Genomic DNA, 25293 nt, shown 5'->3' with positions numbered 1-25293 from the left:
GTAGCTACTGCTCATATTTGGGCCAGTCCTATGACCTGCAAAGGAAGGGGTAAGATTACCAGAGTAAGATTATCCTGAACTAGAACAGGGCCAGGGGTGAGGGCACTGAGCCAACCCTTCTAGGCAGTGATCTTACAGCCTGTTCTTCTTGGTGTCCAAGATCTTTCGCTCTGAAGATAGTTGGGAATAAAGAGTCTGTCCTCTGGCTGAGATGAGGCATCTAGGCGATAGAAAAGAAGACCACAGAAAGGCTGGGTAAGGGAGACAGGAGTTGCTTTTTATTGACTTGGCAGTGGGCTCTGCAGTGCAGCCCCTTTAGGTTTAAGAGCATTTTTTCGTTTCCTTTCTTCTTCCTGAAACTTCTCCTGCTGCCTGAGCTGCCATGCCTGTAATCCAGCATCCATTTCCTGTGACAGCAGTACAACTCGTCTCTGAAACAGACAGGAAAACAGTGTGGATAACATCTGGGGCTTGAGTTCTGCACCATATATCCTTTCACTCACAGATCAAAGTCGGAGGTTTCAGCTGAAAAGTGACACTGCTGACTGGGGAAGGGGTGGGACCAGGTCCTGGGTTGGGAAACAGGAGGAAGGCAGTAAAATGTGTGGCAGAATAACTACTACTGGTTCATGCCCTAGAGTGTCCCACTCTATTCCTCCCTTCTCACAGTACTGTTAAAACCTTGAAATGAGGGGTACATGTTAGCTTAGGTGCCAACACAGCTCAAGACAAATTATGATTTAAACTTTCTTCCCCTGATTATGCAGGTTGGCCTGGCTGGGGCTCTAGCCACTCACTGCAAACTTCTCCCTTTGGGCTTTTCTTCGAAGCTGGCCTTTCATTGGGGGCGCAGGGCGGCCATCTGCAGACAGAAGTGAGAGAAAAGGCAAGTGTTAGATAAGATCTGTAGCACCTTGTGAAAGCACTGACAGGAATGAGGGAAGAAGCAATCTCTAGCTCCTCTCTTCCATTTCATACCCACTGTAGCTTAATTCTCCTAAAACATGTATCTCACCTTCAAGGGTAAAGTAAGCCAGAACCACCAAGAATATGCTCCTAGGCACCTTCCTACTCTATTTCACTTACCCCTCATTATCCTGGAATTCAAGGTCCTTTGCAATGCTGACTCTCCTGTCTTCAGAAACCTTCCACTCAAGCAATCTGATCACTATTCTACTCACCATGAGTTTTTGCTAAATTCCATCTTACTCCATGGGACAAACGCCTCTTTCCTTCCAGCCAAATTCTCATCCTTAGTCCCACCTCATGCCCTACCTGTCCTAGAAACCCTTCTCCAACCTCTTCAAGTCTTTCTTCTGAAAGAAGTGCATATCAATCATTTAACATTCATCTATTTGCCTTGGGACATTTATTGTTTTCAGCCTTATTTAGCCATCTCAAACCGTCTGGAAAGGGGCAGAGCACTCACTGAATATTATCATTTAATTCTTAAAATGTCCATACTTTATTTTCCTAGCTAGACTTTAAGTTCCTTGGGATCAGGGACTATATTACTAGTTTTCACTGTAGTGTAAGCACATAATAAAAATTTTCATAAATATCTGTGGAGCTGCTGAAAAGATGCAGTATCTGAGTGGCCGGTTTTCTCAGTGGTTAGAGCCCAGTGCTCATAACACCAGGGTTGCCGGTTGGATTCCCACATGGGCCAGTGAGCTGCGCATTCCACAACTAGATAGAAAACAATGACTTGACATGGAGCTGATGGGTCCTGGGAAAACACACTGTTCCCCAATGTTCCCCCCCCCCCGAAAAAAAAAAGTTTAAAAAGATACAGTATCTCAAGTAGTTTATAATGGAGATGAAGAGAAAGGGTACGGTCAACAAAGAAAGAAACAGTGGAAACTCTGCCCAAAAGTTTGAAGGCAAGACAGGTAAGAGATACCATTTATCAGTAAAGGGAACCAATATTGTATATGCCCAGTGCTTACATAGGTCATTTCATTTTATCCTTACAAGAACCCTATGAGATAGGTATTCTTTACAGATGTAGAAACTGAGATACAATTAAGTAAGTTGTCCAAGACCCACAAAGTTAGCAAGGAGAGAAGCCTGGATTAAGAATCAATTCCAGAGTCTTTCCAATATTCCACACTACTTCAAGGATACCCTAGGCTTCCTACAGTAAATAACAAGTAGGAAAAGTCTTCACTGCCCTCCTTGACCAAATATCTGATTAAGCAGGATCACACACCTATAAAATCCACAAGGGTATTAACATGCAGGTATCTGTGCTGTTGAAGTGGGCCTGGCCTCTGCCCAGTTCTAGTCCTGGCTTTGCTATTACCTACTGGATGATCACAGGCAATTCACTTTTGTAGGCCTCAATTTTCCCACCTGTAAACTGGAATCCCATAGAGGGTGTGGGGAGTGGCTTCAACTTTTCTAAGGTCCCTCCATCCTAGGGCTAATATTTCTTTTGTTTGTTTTAAAGTAAAGGGAAGAGACTTTTCTGGAGGGAGGACATCATCCTCAATCCTCACTTTTCTAATCCTCGCTCTGAGACTCTCATTTAGGCAGCCTTTTAAGGAGCTCTCCCTGCATTTGGTACCAAATGCTCAAAAATGTACTCATCATACACAAAGACAGTTGTTCCCAAGTTTTTAAGAACCACATCCCCTTTGGGAAACATAGAAATCTTGCCACTCCCTTTACCCGGGGCGCCCCAAGTTAGAATTGACTTCTGCTTATCTGCACAAACCCGAAAGATCCTGCCTAGCTAGCTTTATTTTCTATACGCGCAGTTTAATTTAAAAAATAAACAATAGGGCTTCTTCCCCCCAACTACAAATGTAAAGTTGAATACGTTGTCCACTCAGACACACCCCGCACCTTGACGCCACACCCCCCACACCCCCAGTCCATCGAGGGGCGTTCTCTCTGGGAGAAACTCTCCGAAGCAGAGTTTTCTGTTAGATCAGCGCTCACCCGCATAAGACCAGTCTGGGAGCTCCGTAAGGGGCCCGTAACCGGAGGGGCTGGCAGCTAGGCCCTGCCTGGGTGGAGAAGAACAGTCTGGTTAGGACCCAGCGCAGCTTCTGGGCCCCCAGCTTCCCTCAAACCCGCACTCACTGGAGTCTCCACTGGCTGCCCGCCCGAACTGCCGCGCTGCAGTGCAACCTCCTGACACCTGCTGGAAAAACAGGGCAGAGTTGGGAGAGAGGCGGTGCACCAGCTCAGGAGTCCTAGGTCCCCCCCGCCCTGCGAGCTCCCGAGCCTATGGACCCCTATACCCACTTACTAGAGAGCCAAGTACTTAAAGCAGCCATGCTGAGGCCGGGGAGCCGGAAGTGGGCGTGGCCTCTGTCGCCACGCGCAACGCTGCGGGGGAAGCAGGAAGCCGCCATCTTGATCTAGTTTTCAATCACGGGCCCCGCCATCTTGGGCCATTGTACGGAAGAGAGGTACGAAACTGCGGCTGGGTTTTTTGGACCAGAACGGTCGTTCTGCGTATGCATCCTCCGTGGTGGTTGCATCCTCAGGGCAAGTCGGGTCCTCGCAGACTGAACCGTTCTGAACTGTTTCCACAGTTCCAGAGACCTCCCTGCTGCGGTCTCTAGTCCTTTGAAATTTATCATCTTAGCGGAGTAACATACACGTTACCTCATTCTATCTTCTACTGCATCACTATAACATATTTTTCCCAGCCTAAGAGTCAAACCTAGAGCGAATCAGAAAGTTTGGGTTTCAGTTCTCACTCATTTATCCAACAAAATCGAAGAACTTCTAATATGACAAGCACTATATTTGGCGCAGGAGATTCAATGGAGAGCCAGACAGACATCGTTATTCTGATAGAGCTTCCAACCTAAAGAGAGAAGACACTAATCAAATGACCACACATTACTTTCTGTATTACAGCTGAGATGAGCGTCTAGAAGGGAAGTATGAATTGTTTGTACGTATATAATGGGAACTTGATCTAGAGTAGGCTGTCGAAGGCTTTCTTGAGGAAGAAGTACTGGAGCTAAGATCTGATTCCATTTTTATAATATAAATTGTTTATATAGAATCTTTGCAAGAACCTTGTGAGAAAGGTACTACTAGTAAGTGGCAAACCCAGATCTGTGACTCCTTCCTTTTTCTTTTTTTAATCACTCAATTGCCTTGGGGAAGTCATTTATCCTTATTTAAATAAAGCTTAATACATAACATTTGTGCAAACATTTTTAAGAATGATAATGTGGGCTGGCCTGGTGGCTCAGGTAGTTGGAGTGCCGACCTCCTAAGCCGAGGTCGCCAGATCGATTCCCACATGGGCTAGTGAGCTGTGCTCTCTATGGCTAAGATTGTGAACACCAGCTCTCCCTGGAGCTGGGCTGCCGGGAGCAGCTGGAGGTTGGCATGGGCTGCTGTGTGCTGCTATGAGCGCCCGACTGTGGACTGGTGCTGGTCGACTGGTGACCAACTGCCCCAGCTGGGGGGAGCACAAGGCTCATAATACCAGCATGGGTCAGGGAGCTGTGTCCTACACAACTAGACTGACAAACAACAGCTTGAATCGGACTTGGGGGGCGGGGGGAGATGGAAGAAAGGGGAGAAAAAAAAGAGTGACAATGTAAGTGAAAGTGCTTTAAAAATGGTGATACTCCTACAAAAGGGCCCATTACTGTGTGCTAGGCTAGACACTTAAACATGTGCTGACTGGGGGAACCTGAGGGAGTGGTGTAATGGTCTATCTGGAAGTTTATCATTTCCTTCTGCAAGACTGGGAAGTTTTTCCACAGGAGGTGGCTCTGAGCTGTGCTTTGAAAGAGGGGAAGGGTGGATCCTAGTGTAAGAAGTAATATCAGAAGAAGGCATGGGAACAAAAGAAGCTTGGCTGTAAGCCAACAGATGGATCCAAAAAACTAAGCAAGGGAAATAAGACAATAGCGTAATATTATCATCTTACATTCATACAGTTCATTTTCACTTACCAAAACACTTCTATATAAATGATTTCATACAATTTTCATAATAAACCTGTAAAGTAGATAAGACAGTCCAGGAAGCACTCATTGTACAGATTGCTTGTAGTTTTCCAGAGATCAGGAAATTGAACCAAAATGTGGTTGTGGATTTATTTTACAGTTGCAGTAATGACTAAGTGACACCTTCCCCAAGCTGGGCTCCATGTGCCTTTGGCTGCTTCTGAGATAGACAGCTGAGGCAGACAGCATTGGAATCTTATTACATAGTTTATAGTTAGGGAATCAAGTAGTAGAAGCCAAGGGCTGGAAAAATAACCTCAGTGTCAACATTCAATATTGACAGGAAAGATGACAGACTGGCTCTACCACCAATAGTATATCTTTATAATGTTTATAAAATTGAACCAGTAACACTACTCTATTCTATAGCTCACACAGTAGGGGGACACCATTGATTTGCAAAATCATGAAAAAGGACACATACATTAAGGTGAACAAAATAATGTGAACAATATGAATCCCACATGCAAGAGTGAACATGTGTAATAATTTAATAGCTGTGGGAGTCAAGAAACTAGAGCTGGAGAACTTTGGGGGCAGGATGGAAAGTTTGACTGGGAAAACTGGGAAATCTGGGAGGGGACAGGTCTTTGGAAAAAAGACAAATTCAGCCTTTGACGTGGTTCGTTTTATGTGGCAAGGGGATAATCTATGGCTTGTAGGAAGTAAGGGTTAGGATTTTGAGAGAGAGAACTCTGGTGTCGACAGCTGACATCATTAGCATTCTCAGGGACCTCATGGAACACTTGCAGGGGAGGGGTCTGGCACTTGTATAGCACTCCCCCAATGACTTCATCAGACCCATAAGCCACAGGAAAGCGCCTTCAGCATCCCAAACTAGATGTCTTTCAACTTCTGGAGTTTATCTGGCACACGCTAGAGTTAGGAGCAACAGGAAGCAGCAGGAATCTGAGCTTCATGCCTTCCCTTGCTTTAATTCCTTTGCCTCTCAGGGGCATCGTGCCCGTATTTGGCTTTACCATTTTGTTATCTACTCATGTTTTTGTCCAATATGTTTATTCAAATATCCTTTTGTCAGGTCAGTGTACAGTAAGTACAAGTGCACTGCTCTGGGAAATTAAGTGCTTTTTTTTTCCCTTCAATTTTTATTGAGGAATATTGGGGAACAGTGTGTTTTTCCAGGACCCATTAGCTCCAAGTCAGGTCATTTTTTTTTTTTTTCAATCTAGTTGTGGAGGGTGCAGTTCACTGGCCCATGTGGGAATCAAACTGGTCACGTTGGTGTCATAAGCACTGCGCTCTAACCAACTGAGCCAACTGGCTGCCCAAAATAGGTGCTTTTTAACCACTGTTATGAATAATGATGTTGGAGAAGAGCATAAATAAAGCTGACTCTAGGTCGCCAATTCCACCTCATTTTGTATCCTCTTTCCCTTTTTGCATGCTTGTGACTAAATTCTAAGATTGAAGAAGGGGGAACTATTTGGGAAGTACCTTATTTCATATTATCTTCCTTTTTAGGACAGCTCAAGATCAAATCACTGTCACCCTCAGTGAAAAGTATGGGAACTAACGGCTATAAACCACCCATTCACACAATACATTGCTTTGCATGTTGTTTTCTTATTACTTACATAATTTATTGTAACATATTCCCTTTCTTTTCCCATGGCTGTCAAATCCCTGCTAAATTCTGTGTTGAATGACCCAGCTTCAGGATGGGTAAATTATGGCCTTCGGCTACACTCTACAAACTTTCCTGACAGCTGGGAAAGTTTGTGCCTTTCCACCAGACTGGTCTTGAAGGTAGGTGGCTCTCTGAATTTCTGCAGAGTGGCAATGTTGGCTTTAAAAAACGCGAAATCTGGACTGTACAAAAGGTATACAAAAGGAAACTATTATTTGCAAGTTATCTTTTGGCCTTAAAACGTGGTGAAGCATTTTCAGATCCCTTTTCTTGAACTAGCCCAGCAAATACCTCTTTTGTTGGGTTCACGCTGCCACTAAGACTCTTCAGATGAAAGGTGCTTTGGTGATTTTCAGCTTCCCACGCACCCTTAGCCCGGACATTTTTTGTTAAGTGCTGCCTCCTGGCGGAAGCTCTACTGCCCGGCAACTTCCCGGCCTGGTGTAGACCACAGTCTATAATTTGGGATCTCGAAGCCGTTGCAACAGCTCCCCCGAAGGGGCGGGGAGTTGAGCCCTGGGTAGAGGAGACGCCCTCCCGGAAGACCCCTCCCCTAGCTCCTAGAGGGCGCGACTCCCACTGTTCTCCTTCACCGCGCTTTGCAGTTCAGAGTCCTTCGAGAGTTTCAGCCAAGCGCCTCGGGGCTGGAGGTGGGGTTGCCAGGGTTTGGGGCTCTCGCCCAGACCCCCGTCGGGCCGCCAGTTCGAGCTGGATTGGGAGGGAGGGAAGAGGAAGCTGAGCGTTCCCGGTGCGGAGGACGCATCGAAGGGTGTCCACGGTCATTTTCATTTCCCAGGGGCAGCGCCGCTGTGCCTGAGCGAGGAGAGGGCAGGGGAGCGGGTTGCGGGGTCTTGGTTCTCCGCCCTTTGCGCCCTTCACCTACATCCACCACAACCCCCTCTTCTAGCGCTTCCTGGAGCCCGGGAGGGGCGGAGGCTGCTTGGCCAGGTGGAGGGAACGGAAGGGACGCCCGATGGAGTGGGGTCCTGGTCCCCTAGGGCAGGACTCGGTTCGGCCTCCGCAGCCAGACCTGGACTTTAGGGAAGACCCAGCCCTTCAGTTGGGCATTGAGGGCGGGCGGTGGCAGGGTCGGGGTTTGGGAAGGCGAGATCTTAGGGCCGCACACACGGAACCAGTGACCAAGAGAACGAGGGAACTAAGGGGAGACGGCGGGGTGACGTGAAGGGGCCGAGCCCCGGGAAAGCAAGGCTGGGTGGGGGAGAGTGGGAGATAGGGGCAAAGGTGAAGCGCGGCCCGCCTGCTGGGCGGGGGCGGTGATGGTGTGGGGAAGGGTAGAGGATAGACCGGAAGGGCAGAGAGAGCTGAGAGCTGGGGAGCGAGGAGTGGGGGTCTGGGAACAGCTCACGCTGAAGGGTTTGCGATTCCACTCTTCTCGAACCCACCTGCATTTGCGTGAACCTGAGCGCTCGCCTCCCTCTGCCTTCTCTGCCCTTTCCACACCTCACCAACGTCGCACTTTGCTCTTGCCGCATCCAGACAGGTGACCTGAGCCTGGGTGTGGGACCGAGCACCGAGAGCTTCCCGGATTCAGGAAAGCAGAGTGTTAGATGAGGGCCTTTTTGTTTTTGTTTTTCCATTAATGAAACAAAAAGTCCGTTTCAAACCATTCTAGGCCTCTCAGTAAAAATGAAAATTGTACCCTTCCCTTCCCTTCAACCCATTACTATAAAAAGAATAAATACCTCCAAGTACTCCTTGCTCTTAGGAGCCAGAGCACCAGCAGCATAGGTGGGCCTGAAGAGCAAGTTCAAGGACATTCTCAGAGCCCAGCCAGCTGGGAAATCAGTGTAGGGGGAACAGCATTTATTCATTCATTTATTCTTTCAGCAAACATTTCTTGATTGTTTACATTTGCCCTGTACTGGGGATAGGAGTGAATAAAGCTCTGGTGTTGCTTGCATTCTAGTGGGTGAGGTGACAACAAATGAACTCGGGGTGGTAGTGAGTGCCCTTGAAGAAAAGTCATGGTGAAGGAATGGAGATTGACAGAGAGAAGTTGGTTCTTCAGAGACTGCTCAGGGAAGGCCCCTGATAGGGTGGAGTTTAAACACAGACCTGAGTGGAGTGAATGAAGGAATGAACAATATTTCCGGGAAGAATGTTCCAGGAAGAGGGAATAGCAATTGCCAAAAAGCTCTTAGTTGGGAGCATGCTTGTGTGGCAATAGCAAGGAGGCCAGTGTGGCTGGAGTGGAGTGAGAGAGAGCAGGGGCCAGTCCCAAGGGGCAGCTTTAGACTTCCCCGACTTTCCCCATTTATTACCTTGGACCTGACCCCAGAATAGGATTTAGGGGCAGACCAACTGGGCAGCAGCCTGGGTCTAAAAGGGCACTAAATTATTCTTAGAGTAATTCGGACATTTGGTGCCAGTGAACTCTGATTTCTATCTATGTCTCTTGGTGAACTGTAAGATCCACTGAGAGATCCTTAACAACTGCTTACCTGGACCACCTGGCTCCAGAATAACTTTGCAACACGGAGGTATAACTAGAAGTTGTAGGGTGTAGCCCTGTGACCAGCTTTTAGTTGCCTAAAGGAAGCAATCAGCTGGAATTCTGAGAATGCATCATGTGCTGTGAAATGCCACTCCCTGAGAGAGATTTATGTTATATCTACATTTTAAATGGTCTACTATGCCTACTGGGAAGTAATCTGCTTCAGAAAAATGTATGTAATGAATTCATGTAATAAGTTCTAATTTTGAATAGAAAGAATGAGGTTAACAATTTTTATTCTGTGTAAATTTTATTCCCCACTTTTGTTAAATAAACATTCAGCAGATATTTAAATAATCCTGGTTTGAAGGGGTGCCAACTCATTAGCCCTGTGCCAGGGCTTACTCAGGCCCCCTTGGCTGGCCTTACTTGGCAGCACACACATTACCTGAACCAATTGGGGACTGGAGGCTGTGAGTGGGCTTGCTTAGTGTTTGGGTGTGTGTGCTTGACTGTACCCCCACAAGTGGCCTTCCTGGACATGCATTGCCTTACATCGGGGCTGACATGGCACCGTGATTCTTGAGATGGGGCCGCAGAGGTCCATTGCCCTAACCATGGAGGCTATGTCCTCCGCAGGACCAAGGATAATATGCTAGTGGGAGATGCACAGGAAATGGAAGGAGCGGGAGGAGGAGTTGTAAAGGCAACAAGGGGGTAGGGTGAGTCGCTAGGAGAGCTTCAGTGCTAAGTAAATGTAGGGCAACAAGAAAATTCAGGGGCTGAGTTAGGGAAAAGGAGGCGCGGGGACTCCTGGAGAAGCTACCTAGAGGCGGCAGGTGTCAGGTCCTCTGGGTCTCAGCTCCAGCCCGCCCCCTGGCCCCTCCCCGCTGCCGCTGCTAGCCAAAGTCACACATGTGTTTTCCTGTTTTCCATTTCGGTCCCGTCACCCTCTCTGCCTTTTCTGCTTCTCAGAGTCAGCTGCTGCAGCTCCAGCCATCCCGGGTGCCCCTTTCTAGCACCTTCCCCTCCCCCACCCCAGCGAGCTGGTAGCCCCTCCTCCTCGAACCTGCCCAAAGGTCTCGGGACAGGTAAGAGGTGGGAGACCGGGACAGTGGGTGAGAGGGGAAGTACAGGAGGAGCGTGGAGTGAGAGTCCTGAGAACTGACTGAATGGAGACCTAAGAGCCTCTTGTTTCCAGGTCCCAGCCCTGGCCCTCCCTAGGCAGAGCCCTCTGCCCAGACTTCAGCCCTCCGTTCATGGAAGCCCTGGCCACAATTTCTTCCTTGTTTCACTTTTTTTTTTTTTTTTTTTTTTTAAGGGACTGTCGTAGCCACAGTGAAATATAGAAAACCAAATGGAGAACTGGTGAGGGAGGAGCTGAGCTTCCAGCTTGGGGTGATGGGGCAATCTAGCTGTGCTAGAGTTTATCTGTTTTCTATTTCTGTTGTTAGGGGAGGCAGCACAGGCCGGTTGGAGCTAGAAAGGCAGGAGGACATGGGGTCTATGGGGGAGAAAGTGTCTGTTCACATTTAGCTCCCTGAGCCAAGACCCTGAACTGTGTGCTGGTTACTGGAGCTATTGTGTTTTGGTGCTGCCATTAATGGGTGGGGTCAGGGCGAGGGTACTCACTGGCTGCTGTGCCAGGCACAGAATGCTGCGGGCCCTGCTGCTTGCGTTCCCTGAACCCCTGAATCTGAAACTTCTCCCACAGGCTGCAGGATGAATCTGTTGTCCTGTAATCTCCGCTAGGTCTTGAATGCACTTCAGACAGGGAAAGAAGAAAGGATGCTACGTGTCAGGAGCACCATTATCTTATGGGGTTTTCAGATTCTGCAAAGTTCTTCTGTAAAGCCTGGGGTGGAAGAGCCCTTTAGAAGTCCTGCCTGTCCTAGGTAGCCTGACTGGTAGAAGCATTACCCTGTGAGCCAGGGTCTCAGGGAGGAATGTGAAGTGCCAGAGGTGGTGCCTTTGTGCCCACAGTGCTGGTGCTAGGCAGTGGTTGAGAAAAGAGGGGCATCTTTTCTGTGAAGGACAGCCCCCTGCCCAGTTTGTGTGGGCTGGGTAGAAGACTAAGAAGGAGGTTCTACTGGTAGCACTTCCTGGTGAGGCCGCTAGGGTATGCTGTTTGCTGGAGTGTGGGTTTCTGTCTCAAGATTCCAGGATGAGGACTGCACTTTTCGGATTCCACTAGCCAGGAACTAAACCCAACACACTTCTCTCCCCACTTTTTCTCATGCTCTCTCCTTCCTTTGTCCCTCCTTCATTCCTTTTTTTTTTTTAACGTCCCATTAGGACACATGCCCGCTCCTTGGTGCCAGTGAATTTGGTCTTAAAAGGGCAGGCATGATGATGTATTTCCATGTGTCTTGTTTGCTTTAGAAGTGGGCACCCTAGCAATCGCAGTGCTGCCAAGAGGACTTGTAATCGCCTGCAAAGGGATGAGAAAGGGGAGGAGCAGCCAGGAAGGAAATGGACGGGCTTTGTTGGAAGGCCTAGGCTTCAGGCTAAAGGAGGATGGAGGCTTTCTTTTTAATCTAATCACACCCTCCCCCAGATAATTCATTAGGGAGCCATCTGTAGTACTTTCTTTTCTGAGGAAGGCCTAGAGGCTGGGCAAGTCAGAGGGGTAGAGAGGTTGGGGTGGTAGTGTAGTGCAAGTAAAGAGCTTGGGCTCTATGGCTAGCCTCAGTAATTTGGCACCCTGGCATGGGATTTAGTGGCTGCAGGGAGGATTGAATGAGATAAGGCATTTAGGTGCTTAGCAGTGTGTCTGGCTCGGGTAAGTGCTCAATAAATGTCAGCTATTATTATTACAGAAGAACTTAGGGGGGAGCTGGGAGAAAAGGACAGTCTCCTTTGGATGGATTTGTTGATGTAAGAAACATCTAAACCTATAGAGAATTTTTATAAGAGTTTATTTGAGCCAAACTGATGACATATGCCAAGGAGCCAAATCTCAAATGCTCCAGAAAATAAGTTTCCTCCAGAAAATAAGTTTCGCAGTTTCTTTTATGCATTTCTTTTAAATAATTCAACTCTTTTATTTATTTTTTTAAATTGGAGAACACTGTGTTTTCCCAGGGCCCATCAGCTCCAAGTCAAGTCGTTGTCCTTCATTCTAGTCGTGGAGGGCACAGCTCAGCTCCAAGTCCAGTTGCCATTTTCAATCTTAGTTGCAGGGGTTGCAGCCCACCATCCCATGTGAGAATTGAACTGGCAACCTGTTATTAAGCGCTCATGCTCTAACCCACTGAGCCATCTGGCTGCCCCATTGGCAGTTCAGCAGCAGCTCATTGTCTTCAATCTAGTTGTGGAGGGCGCAACTCACTGGCTCACGTGGGAATTGAACCAGCAACCTTGTTAAGAGCTCCCGCTCTAACCAACTGAGCCATCTGGCAGCCCTCTTTTGTGCATTTTAAATTAAGGAGGGGACTAAGGAAGATTACGTGGAGGTAGGAGAAAGCCAGGCGGGGATGGATTACAGGTTAAGTTTGAGTGCTCTCCTGAGGGTGGTCATGTTTTAGAAAGAGGGACCTAAAAGTGTGTCCTGTTTTAGAAGCAGGGGCCTGAAGGAGCATTTCAAAGGTGTGTTAACCTAGTTGCAGAGAAACAAGGGACAGGGATTGCTGAAGGTAAAGAGGAACCTTTTAATAAAGAAATTGTATGCCTCGGGCATGACGACCCACCAGGACCTACCCAATTAGGAATTTATGATCAGATCAACCTGTGAGGTTACTTTCCTTAGAACCCCTTTTTTCATCCACAGACTTCAGACATTCATGACAGTGGCTTGGGAGAATCATGATCTCTGGGAAGGCTAACACCTGGATCCCTCTTTTAGTTTAAAAAAAACCAAAAAACCTTAAGGGGCCAGGATGGGAGAGTGGAGGGTAAAGATAAGACCCCCTGGGGTTTTTAGATCTTTATTCTCTGGTTGTTTCTAAACAAACAAACAAAGAGTTTTGTTTAGAAAGGGTGAGAGAAGGGACAGAGAGTTGAATTTCAGAATGGATAGAGTGTTTTTTTTTTGGTAAAAGAGACCCAAAATACCAGATTTAAGTGACAATAAAGATAGAATAATCCATGATTTCCAAAAAATGCTCAGCTTCTTTCTGTTCTGGGCCTGTCTGTTCAGGATAGCTCACTGAAATCTTATTTCCCCATATTTTTAGGAAATTGGAGTAAACTTGTATTTGGGGAAGGTGTTTATAAGAATTATACTTACTCCAAAGATCCTGGTATGTTTTCTTAAGGATGAAAGGGTATGTAAAGGAGTGGGGATGCAGCCTGAGGCTTGAGTGTCATTTCCTGACCTTATTTCCTTGGACGTAGCTTAAGGCTCAGCCTTGGGGTAATGTCCCAAGTTCAGGGGCAGCCACCCCTCAGTCTGTGTGGGGAAGTGTGCAGAGTTCTTCTCTTAGGACAGCTAATCACGAGGTACAGGGATTGCACTTACACTTACTTCCTCTAATCTCAGTTTGTGGACAAGCCTTGTGCCTTTGTGCAATCCTCCTGCCTTTCTTGTTTGGGATGAGAAGTGGCCTAGGGTGGGGCCTGGAGGATGAGGAGAGAGGGCTGTGAATTCTTTCTCAAGCACTGCCCTGTCCTCAAACTGGGCTAATTTGCTCGGGGACAATACCCCAGGGTTGCAGAGCGGCACTTTCTTCGGTTTTCTGTCAAAGGAGATCCCTGAGGGAGCGCTGCCTTATCGCAGAAAGTGCTGAGCCCAGAGCTCCCAGCTGCCCTTTTTGCAGAGGTGAAGGGCCAATGAACCTTGGACCCAGACAAGTTGCTTAATACTCTCCCCCCGCCCTTCTTGACTTCTTGGTTTGACTTAAATCCATAAGCACTTGCGTGGCCATTCCTTTGACTGCTGGCTGAGGAGGAGCGGTCAGAGCATAGCTCCGTGACCTCCATTGGCCGCTGCTGCTGCAGGAACCTGTTTACACCCCTGGCCAGGTAGTGAGTGTGCTTCCCACCCTCTCCTTCAGCCCCACTCACTTGCCCCCACCCCTTTTGCTGCTGTGCACTATTCAATCACTTTCTCTCCCCAGCGCCTCTAGCCCTAGTATCCCTCCACTTGCTTGGCCAGCCTCACCTAGCTTTCTCTCAGCTGTCCCTGCTCTGCGGTACTCAGCATCAGCTGCTCTGCTTCAGCTGTGTCCGGGCTCGGCTTTGTCTCCAGCAACGACTCCTGGGTGGGGAGTGGTCATCAGCTGACTCATTATCTCTAGGTTGGGCTGTACCTTTGGCTCATGCTTCTCTCATTCATACTTTTTTTTGGGGGGTGTTGCAATTATTCTGTGAAGGGGATTTGATGGTAGGAGGTCTGGAATATTAGGGCCTGGGAAAGGAAACTCAACGAAAAGTGGAAAATAGCTTGTCTTCTTTCAGGGTGGGGTGGGGCTGCTGGGGCTTTGCTAGGGTTGAGGACTTCACCTAAGGGTGGTTAAGGGATGTCCTCTGAGCAGGGGGATGGTTGTGGGTTTACAGCAAGGATCTCTGAAGGCTTTAGGTTTGCCAGAGCTAGTGTCCTTGGGTAAAAAGCGGTGTTGTGAGGAGAACCCACAGATTATTTGCTTGCAAGGTTGGTCTCTCAGGTTACATCTCAGCACAGGTGACAGTTGAGCCTGAAATTTGAGGGAAGACACTTTTTTTGGAGTAAGGCTGAAAAACGCCAGCTCAAATCATTATGGTTACACCTGGGAATTGCCAGATTGCTCTTACTGTGTTTCCCCGAAAATAAGACCAGGTCTTATATTAATTTTTGCCCCAAAAGATGCATTAGGGCTTATGTTCAGGGGATGTCATCCTGAAAAAATCATGCTAGGGCTTATTTTCCGGTTAGGTCTCATTTTTGGAGAAACACGGTATTCCTCCTGTTTCTTATCACAACAGGCTCAGGATTTAGAACTAGGATTTAGTTTTCTAGTTTGTAAACCAGGTGGGCACACCAGCCTCATGATGAGAGACAGATGCTTTCTCTCTGGGGAATGAGTACCTTTCCTTACAAATTCAAGTTGGGGTTGTTTTGATGAGCCAGCATGAGAAGAAGAGGTTAGTGGGAGGTGGGAGGCAAGAGAGGGTGGGGTGTGGGTGGGGGCAGGTTGCCCATACTGGCCCCTATGGGGGTGGGTTCTATGAAATTGCCAACTACCTGATATATAATATATCTTCATCGTTCTTACTTAGGGGGCAATGCCAGGAAGCTGGTGAAATCTTCCTTTTCCTTCGCCATGGGTGAGGGCATTAAGTATGAAGCGGCCTCCCAGCATGTGGAGGATGCCTCATCTTTGGACAAAGAGGCCAGCCCAGGGACGGAGCAGGTGAAGCTGAAGAAGGAGATCTCGCTGCTGAATGGCGTGTGCCTGATTGTGGGGAACATGATTGGCTCAGGCATCTTTGTGTCCCCCAAGGGCGTGCTTATGTACAGTGCCTCCTTTGGCCTCTCCCTGGTCATCTGGGCTGTTGGGGGTCTCTTCTCTGTCTTTGGGGCCCTTTGTTATGCGGAACTGGGCACCACCATTAAGAAGTCTGGGGCCAGCTATGCATACATCCTCGAGGCCTTTGGGGACTCCTTGCCTTCATCCGACTCTGGACATCCCTCCTCATCATCGAGCCCACCAGCCAGGCCATCATCGCCATTACCTTTGCTAACTACCTGGTGCAGCCCTTCTTTCCAAGCTGCTTTGCCCCCTATGCTGCTGACCGGCTGCTGGCTGCTGCCTGCATCTGTAAGTGGGGCTGGTGGAGTGCCAGGGCAGAGGCTGGGATGTGAGTTCAGTCAGCCAGTCAGAAGGAGACGGAAAGGAATGCATGTCTCTGACAAATGCTTAAAAAAAAAAATAATGTCGCTTAAAAAGAAATTAATGTATGCTTTGTGTGGAAAATTCGAACAGTACCAATGTGTAAAACAATTTTTTTTTTTTTACCTAGCTTACATAGTAAGCATTATTAGTAGTTTGTGTGCCCTTCCTGATTTTTTCTTGCTCCTATAATAGATGCAGTTTTTTGTTCTGTTTTACAAAAATGGGAGCATAGTCCACATATAATTCTATAGTTTGCTTTTCCCCATAATTTATCAGTGACATTCTTTTCTACCTGCAGATCTACTTTAAAAACAAAAAAATGCTTCCTGTTATTCCATGTTAATTTTAAGGATGTTGTTTATTTAACTAACCAGTTCTCTGTTGATGGCCGTTTAAGTTGGTTCTAGTTTTTCAATCTTACAGATAATGCTCCAGTGAATATCATTTTACACATGCTTGAGTTTTGCTGTGGGTTAGATTCTCAAAACTGTTACAGATGATCTGGGAGGTTGACTGACTGGTGAAACTAATTTTAGGGTCCTTTGGTCTTGGGGTCCCCTCAAATGTGGGTATATAGTCACATATCTTGTGTAGAGTAAGCATTATTCCATCTAAGTAAAATTTCTAAGATGGTTGTGTCCCAAAATTCTCTTGTTTCAACCATCTTTGTTGAAATCTCTTTAAAACCATTGATATATCTTCTTTCCTTAATAACTTGACATTACTTTTGGTGACTCAGGATTACCATTGCACATCTTCATTCTATGATTATGAGGCCTTCCCAGGCCACTGGGGTGGGGATGAATGTTTGCTTCCTCAGTGGCCTTAGACTGCTAGCCTGACTTCAATTCATCAGGTTTTATTCTTTAACGATTTCAATCTGTGTCATCTCTGACAGCTTTCCTTTCTTGATTCTGGCCTTATGCCTACCTCCGTTGGTCACCCTTTTTTCAATTTGCTGCTTCTAATTTGGGAATAGAGATGTACTCACACTCTTGTACACCCATGTATACATACATGCACATGTACACAGTTTTGATTAGTCTGCAGAGCTCCCCAGTGAACAGAAGACAGAGTTTTATACTTGGATTTACTGCATATATTTGAGAAACTCTGGTAGAGAGAAAAGTGCACCAGACTTGTGTTTAAAGCTGGGCTCAATAGATGCATGACTTTAGGCAAGGTGCAGTGATTATTTACTTCCAGGCTACTATAAGAATGAAATCAGATTCAGTGAAAACCATAAATCATGACTCAAGTGTAACATTGATAATTATTACTATCCCTCTTGGCTGCTTATAGGACTTTGTTCTATCTCTAATAACTTCAGGGGCACATAGAGATATGGGAGAAGGTTCAGAAGGGCAACCAAGATTGTAAGAATTTAGGGATATATGATTCATGAGTTTCTTCCTTCAGCCATTGTTTAATGAGCACCCAGGACAAGTCAGATGCTGAGACCTCTGAGGACATTCTAGATACAACCTACGCAGTAATATCTCTATCTAACTATAACCATTCAGGAGAAAACCAAGAAGTAGTAGGAGGGAGACGACATGTTATCAAATAATTGCAATGTAATAGTTGTGGTGATAGAGGCACCATAGGAGCAAGCGGGACAACTTTTTCTTGGGAGGAGAGCTTAGGAAGATGTCACAGAGAACTCAGTGTCTGAACTGAATTTTGAAAAGATACATAGCTGTCTCCTTGGACATTTTTTGTAGGGGAAACTGCACGTAAAAAGGTGTGGAGATGCCGAAAGGCATAGACTGCTCAGAGAATTGCAGGTAGTTGGTAGGACTGGAATGTGGAATAGGAGACAGGGCAGGAGGTAGGTACTGGAAATATAGCCCAGGGCCAGCTCGAGGACGGTTTTATACGGTGCCTAAACAGGTTAGACTTTATCTTTAAAGTCTAGGGTTTATCTTTAAAGTGAGGCTTGGCTATCGATTTTAAGTAGGGAAGTAAAATCAGATTTGCTTGGAAGAACTCTGGTGGGCATGGGGAGAGTGTTTTTGGAAAGAGAGTCAGACAGAAAGTAGGGAGATTGGTTTAGGTAGCTGACACAAGAATCCATATGAAGTGTGGTGAAGGCCTGCACTGAGGGCGGGGCCTTTGGAACTAAGATGAAAGGGTAGATACAGAAATAGTTATAAGGTAGAATTTCTAGAACTTCTGGATATGGGAGTGTATGGGAGCTCTCAGGTGATGCTTGGACAAATGGGAGGTGATGGGGCAGCCATGAAGTAGGGGAAGTGGACTGAGTGATGAGGTAAAGGGGGCGACTGGGGCTTCTGCTGAGCTGCTCATGAGTCCCTGCCATGAGCAGTGCCTTCCTTGGGTCGTCATGACCCGGAGTTGATCATTTTCTCACTAACTGAGTCTCACCTGAAAAAGAGGCTGGTATATAAATAATAATGTTTATTAATGAACAATGATGAGCATACTTGTGTAATTTTAATGAACAGAAAGCATGTGTTCACTATCAAGTTACCCCCTTTCTGGTACCATGGTCACTGGGAAACCAATCTAGTAATCGGGGAATTGCTTGCAAGGCATAGGATGAGAATGAAAAAAGAATGTTTTGACTATTTGTGAACAATTTACTGAATGTAATAGGTTCTGCAAAACATGGAACTGAAAAATAGAGTCCCCATTGAAGGGAACTCGTGGTGTTGTAGAGACGGGCAAAAAATAGTCAACTAAACATTGTGTATGGTAAGTGCTAGGAGTGGGTGGAGTGCAGCTTATTCAGGAGTTGATTTCTGCACTTGACACTGAAGGATGCAAAAGAGTCAAGGGGTGGGTGGGTGAAGCACCCACCTAGCATGGCCTACACGGCCTACTTCATCTGACTTCTTTGACTCATCTCAGACCTCTCGCCCTCACCCTCTCTGCTCTGGCTATGCTGCTTGTCTTGCTTTTTCTTCTATTTGCCTGACTTGTTCCTGCTTTAGGGGTTTTGTAATGCAGGGCATGGAATCAGAACCATTATTTTTCCTTCAGCTGGGAAGGCTCTTTCCCTAGATGCCCTTAGAGCTTATTTTCTCACTCCATTCACATCTTTGCACAAATATTACCTTACCAGAGACCTATCCTATTTCAAATGGTGGCTCTAAGTCTCCTATCCTGTTTTTTCTTTTTTTCGTTTTTTTAAAAAAACGTATTTATTTTAGTGTGTTTTTCCAGGACCCATCAGCTCCAAGTCAAGTAGTTGTTTCAATCTAGTTGTGGAGGGTGCAGCTCACATTGGCCCATGTGGGGATTCGAACTGGCAACCTTGTTGTTAAGAGCACTGCCCTCTAACCAAACTGAGCTGACCGGCTCTGCCCATCTATCCTGTTTTTTCCTAATAGCACTCATCGCCACCTGACATTATTTACTTGTTTATGTCTCTCGATGTAAACATCATGAAAGTGGGGGACTTTGTTTCACTTACTGTTGAATCTCCGGCATCTAGACACACGGCCTGTTGTCTGCTAGGTAACTCAATAAATATCTGTTGAATGAAGAAGGGGGGCAAGGACATTCAAGGCACAGGGAAAGGCCAATGTAAAGATACCAAGGTGAGAAAGAGCATGGGTGTGGGGTGTGTGGAGGAGACTGTGGGATGTGAAGGAACAAAGGAAGGCAAGGGGATAGAGCACGAGGGCAACCATCCTAGGGCTTTAGCTTTTATTTTAAAGTGTATGAGGTAGCCATGAAGGGTTTTAAGCAGGGGTGGGATATAAGAGCAAGGCTGGAGGGCAGAGGACATTGATTAGGAAGCTCTCATAGCAATCCAGGAAATGACAAAAGCCTGAACAAGGGCAGTGGCAGTAGGGTTCAGCTTATTCAGGGAGCTGATGTCTCCAGGAAAGGACAGATGGCAGAGCAATGTAGAAGACATAATCAGTACAACCATGACACTTAGTATGATGTCCGATGTAAGAAAGGGGTAGTGTGATGAGGAAAACATCCACCAGCCTGTAAATTCTGTGCCACAGGGGCCGAGCCTGTCTTATGATCCCCCTGTATCCCCAGCAAGGAACAAAGAGAGGATCTCGATGAATATTCCTTAAATGGAGAGATGAGGTCTCTGACTGGGCAATTGGTAGGTGGTGGACATCATTTATAAGGAGGAGGAGGATAGAATCATGTTGCATTTGAAATTTATTTGTAGGGTAGTATGTAGATGTGCTCATTTGGAGCTCAGGAAAGAGATAGGGTTGGAGACGGAGCATTCAACAAATATTCATGAAGTGCTTGTCATTTTCCAGCACTGTTCATTGTCTTTATGGAGCAGTGTGTGTGTGTGTGCGTGTGTGTGTGTGTGACGCGCACACAACGCACATATGCTGGTGGGTATGCTAGCATGGGCAACCCAATACAAGATTACAATGGATTGTGATGAGTGTTGTGATTATGAGGCACAGGGTGCCCCAGGAGGAGACCTGAACTTGCCTAGGAGTTTGGAAACTCTCCATAAGGAAGTTTAAGGTGACACCTGAATGATGAAGAAGAATTAAGCAGGAATAGGGAGGGAAGAGGAGCATCTCAGGCAGCAAGAACAGAATGTATGAAAACTTAAGACAAGAAAGTAGGACATCTTCAAGACACTAAAAGGACTTCAGGATGGGCTACAGTATTGAGTTTAAGGTAGGAAATGTTGAGAGTTGGCTTGCAGAAGTAGATGGAGGACATAGGATAGATTTTTCAGGGTGTTATAAAATCTTCTAGTTATTATTGTTGTGAAACAAATTACCTAAAACTTAGTGGGCATAGAGCAGTAGCATTTTATTCTTATCTTTCATGGATTCTGCGGCTCAGGAATTTGGGGCAGTTCTGGCTCCGGGTCTCATGTGGTTGTAGTCAGATAGTGTGGTGACAGGAGCTGGAACAGGGGCTGCTTGAAGAAGATGGAGACTCGCTGGCATCTTTTTCTCGTCAAGTTGTGTCAGGGCCTTCTCCTGTGGTCTCTCCAGATGGACTACATTGAGCTCCTCACAGAATGGCAGCCTCAGAACAACCAGACTGTTTACTTGGCAGCTGAGGGCTTCAAGAATGAGTGCAAGCAGCTGAAAGCGGCATAGCTGTTTGTGATGTAGCTTCTGAAGTCACATGCTGTCACTTCTGCCTGCTGTATTTTAGAGGTAGAAGGAGTCACAGAAGACCATCCAGTTTCAAGAGGCACAGACCTTACCTCTTGATGGAGTGTCAAAGTTATGCTGTATGAAAAGCACATGGGATGGGAGCTATTTTAGAGACATCTTTGGAAAATACAATCTATCGCAAGAACCATATGAAGGAGTTTGGTGGGCTTTCTCCTAAGGCAATGGAAAACCCTCTGCAGGCTTTTGAAGCAGGAGAGTGACATTTGTGATTTAGACTTTACCATGTGTGGATTTTTAGAAAGATTATTTTGGTTTCAGTTTGCAGGACTGAAGCAGGAGATCAGTTATGAAGCTGTTGCCATGATGCCAGTGAGTGATGATGGTGGCTTGGATTAGAGTCGTTTTGGGGATGAAGAGGACTGGTTAAGACTGACACTGATTAACTATGGGTAGAAGTTGTCAATGATGAAAAGAAAAAAAGTTGTCAATGATGATAAGATGCCCAGGTTTCTGCTGTGGGCAGCCGGGTGGGTGGTGATGCCAATTCCTATAGGGGAAAACTGGAGGCGTGGTAGGTTTGAGAGAATTTATGGGGTCAGTTTTGGGTAGATTGAGTTTGTGTCTGGTGATATTCAGTAAGTATTAGGTGGGTGCAAAAGTAATTGCGGTTTAAAGGGTTAAAATAATTGCAAAAAAGTGCAATTGCTTTTGCACCAACCTAATATAATAGGTAGTTGGATTTTCATATGTATCTGGAATCACAACAGTTGGGCTTGTGATCTGCTTTTGGGACTAATCAGTGTATAGATGGTAATCGAAATCACAGTAGCAGATGAGATGATCTTGGGACAGGATGTAGGAAGGGAGGAGAAAAGGGCTTAGGACAGCCCTTCTGAGGAATACCAATATTGATGGATAAATATTCTGCAAAAATGTGCAGAAGAAGCATCCAGAGAGGTAGTCTTGGAAATGGGAGTTGGTGCATGGAAAGGAGCAATTTGAGGAGTCAGTAGCCAGTAGTGTCTAATTTGCTAAGAAGTCAAGCTTGACAAGGAGTGAGTGGAGTTGCTTGGATTTATCAAAATAAAGGTTACTGGTGATTTTGGAGAGGGAAATTTAAGGGCAGTGTGGGTGGAGTCAGATTTCAGAGTTTATTCATCCAGGAAACTTGAGTGTTTACTATGTGCCTAGTTCTGGGTTAGGTTCTGGGGATATGAGGGTGACTGTTACACAATCTGCCCTCATGTAGCTCAAAGTTGATGGGAGAGACAGTTATGCAAACCATTCTAATGCAGTGTAGTTAAGTGTGGCACGTGGGAGCCCAGACGAGGGACTCCCGCCCAAATGTAGCCTGTCTGGAGGAAACTGTTAAGTAAGAAAAGAAATGGAACATCATTTGGGACTGGCAACGAGGAGATCAAAGGGAAACTTTGTCAGTCTTCGGTGGAGAGTGGTGGAGTGGATGTCAGACAAGGGAAGGGGAGGGAATGTAGATGTACTTTCCAGAAGATTGACTCGACTCTGAAGGCAAGAAGGGTGGCTGTTAGAGGGAGGGACCAAGGTTGAGGGCAGAGTTTATGGGAAAGACTTAAACCTGCCTTAGGTTGGTTTGGGAGTATTATTTCTGGGAAAATTGGATGAAATATTCTTACCCTACAGTAAGGTTTTCTCCATGGTTGGAATGCTTGTGTGCCCTGAGTTAGTGAAGAGGATACTCTCCCTCATCCCTTTTGGGAGGCAGCAATGCGTGGTGGCTAAGAGCATGGCATCAGGCAGATTTAATTTATTAGCCTGTTTCCTCATCTGTAGAATGGAGTCTCTACTTCAGAGAGGCGTGATCTATATTTCTGCCATATTTTCATTCTTTTTATTCAAATGGTGACAATTTAAAAAGAGCGCATATGGTTCCTGCTCCTGTCAGAGTGACTTCCTGTCCCTTTGTAGGCATAATCTTCCTTTAGAACTGTGGCTGAACTACAGACCTAGGTAGACTAGCATTGCTATTTGACCTTGAAGTTATTTGCTGATTTTTGCTTAGGTGTATTATTTTATATGCGTGGGTGACTTCGCTCCCTGCTGATCTCACTGTCGGGGTAGTCACATGCTGCCCTCTCTGCCAGGAATGCTTCCTCCCCTTGCCCAAGCCCTGCACCAGCCTCCATACACTCAGGTGAGGTAACACTGGTCCTGGTGCCCGCCTACATCCCTTCACTGCCCCGGACTGGATGGGTGGTCTCTCAGTGACTTTCATATTTTCATTCTTATAATTGTCCACTTTTACTTTTCTGTGAAGGGCTGGGGACTGGGTCTTAATCACAGGGCTTGTACAGGGTCTGAACATAGTGGGTACTGAATACATGCCTGTTGGATGGATTGATGGATGGATGGCAAGGTGGATGGAGGGATGGAAAGATGAATTAGTTGTGAGTTTGGAAGGGACCTTGCTGTCCTGTCAGTGTCCTATAAATGGTTACTTTTCCCATCCAGAGAAGAGTGCAGATGGCCCCTCCTGAGGCTGATTATTCTGGTTTTTCAGAGTTCTTGGAGATTGCTCCAGTTCTCTGCAGGCCAGAAACTCCCTTGCCCAGGGGAGACAATCCCACTCCCAGTCTCACTTCCCTGAATCCAAATAGGGAGGCACATGGAGTGGCGGAATGTATACAAGAGCTGGCCACTGGAAGGAGTGACCTCAGTTTTTTTTAATTGTAAGATAACGATAACACATCTGCTTTAAATTTTACGGTAGCTCAAATATCAGAAAGGAGGGCTGAGATTCTTCTTCTTCTTTGTAGGAGAGGTGAACTTTTCTCTTGGCTGAGTCAGGGCTAGCTGTCCAGAAGACTAGCTCCACCCAACTGCCCTTTCTTTGGAGCTGACATGCTTTGGCCCACTGTTAGCAGCCGTGGGTTGTTATACTCCTGCCTTGTCTTGCCTACACTTGCCCACCCTGTGACCTAGTTCTTTTGGTCGAGTATTTTGCCTTTCGTTAACAGGACATTCTACCTCCTATGTCTTTAGTCTGCTTCCTATACCAGTTAGCCAGCAACACAGATTCAGGGGCCTCTGTGAAGAGACTGCTGTAGTCTTTGTGTCCCTGGTGCTTGAGCTTAGTGACTTGCGAGTAGTAGGTGCTTCAGTAAATGTCGGCTGGATGACTGAATAGAACACATGGTTCCAGATTCAGCATGGCTGTAAAGGGCACTGTGTGCTTTTGGCTCTCAGGGTGGTGGTGGTGGTGGTGGTGGGGGTGGAGTGCTGAGGGCCGCTGTGGGAATTGGGCAGAGGGGAGGGCAGAGAGCTCATCCTGAGTCTGCTAAAGCTGCTTGTGGACTGTAAAGGACTTCAAATCTCTGTGTGTTTGTCTGAGAGCTTTGGCCACGCATCCCTGTGCAGCTTCTCCTGGTACCAGAATGATTGACTTCATGTACTTGTGGCTAATGAAGCGGAACAGCTAGATGCTGGGCCCCCAACTGATTTTTGCCTTTTGAACTTCATACTTGGAAGCTAGTTATCTCTCTCAGAGGGGGTTTCCCAAGAGCCATTTTAAGTTGGGGGTGGGGAAGCTTTTCATGTTCCACATTCACAGCAACAAACAGGGTGAAGTCAGAGCCTGGGGTTCTTTCTGAGGTGAGGTCAGTGTGAACTTACTTTGGAACAAACGTTTCACCAGCAGTGAAGGGGGTATAGCTCTGTGCTGGGTTGATCCTCAAGGCTCATCAGGGGTTCACACTTGGTCTCTTCCTTTTTCTGTTCTCTTTCTCTCTGCCTCAGAATAGGCGACTAAGGGGATAGCCTAGAGGAGGGGAAGTGAGGGAAGGAAGCTAGGGACAGTGGGTTCCAGCCCTGGCTGAGCATTGGAATCACCTAGGGAGTTTTAAAAAATCCTCACAGACCCTTCCTCTCCCTCTCTATTCCCCCAACCAAATAACTCTGTACCACTGGGTAGAAGAATGGGAACTGGCTTGGAGAATGTGAATTAAGGAAACAGAAAGTTGCTGCTGAGGAGAAATGATGGAGCCTGTGGGAAGACAGCTTCTCAATTGTCACCACGCTTTAGGATCAGCTGGAGAGCTCTGAAAACACGCTGATACCTGGGTTCCACCCCGTTTCCTACCTCATCGGCCTGGGTGGGGCCTGAGCATTAGACATTGTTCAAGTTTGTCCGCTGAGGCCAGTGTGCACCCAGGCCAGAGAAGCACTAAGTGAGGGTTGTTCTGTATGTTACTACCTAAGGTAGCTTTCCCAAAGCAGGCAGATCATCAGACTCTCCTGGGAAATGCTGTCATAGACACCC

General features: G+C 46.6%; 2 protein-coding genes across 5 annotated transcripts in view; one reads left to right on the top strand and one right to left on the bottom strand.

Annotated features, from left to right (window-relative positions):
* The window catches only part of SLC7A7 (solute carrier family 7 member 7), a 46853-nt gene that overhangs the window by 7063 nt on the left and 14497 nt on the right, over positions 1–25293 (top strand). Inside the window, 3 exon segments of the mRNA XM_033109463.1 lie at positions 10070–10185; positions 15290–15664; positions 15667–15831. Of these exon segments, the coding sequence (XP_032965354.1) occupies positions 10070–10185; positions 15290–15664; positions 15667–15831 (656 nt within the window).
* MRPL52 (mitochondrial ribosomal protein L52) lies at positions 253–3797 on the bottom strand. Of its 4 annotated transcripts, none has more exons than XM_033109467.1 (5): positions 3260–3663; positions 3091–3151; positions 2947–3014; positions 798–862; positions 253–431 (listed from the first exon to the last, which is right to left on the bottom strand). In XM_033109467.1, exons 1-5 carry the CDS (start codon positions 3363–3365, stop codon positions 279–281), a joined length of 453 nt encoding a protein of 150 aa, XP_032965358.1. In that variant the 5' UTR covers positions 3366–3663; the 3' UTR covers positions 253–278. The 4 variants fall into 4 exon arrangements, with proteins under 4 accessions (XP_032965358.1, XP_032965359.1, XP_032965360.1 ...); XM_033109468.1 differs by having other exon boundaries at positions 257–431; positions 3091–3148; positions 3260–3719; XM_033109469.1 differs by having other exon boundaries at positions 322–431; positions 791–862; positions 3091–3148; positions 3260–3797.

This window comes from Rhinolophus ferrumequinum, chromosome 6 (assembly GCF_004115265.2).
Source record: "Rhinolophus ferrumequinum isolate MPI-CBG mRhiFer1 chromosome 6, mRhiFer1_v1.p, whole genome shotgun sequence".
Lineage (NCBI taxonomy): Eukaryota > Metazoa > Chordata > Mammalia > Chiroptera > Rhinolophidae > Rhinolophus > Rhinolophus ferrumequinum.
This window is presented reverse-complemented; position numbering and strand designations above follow the sequence as displayed.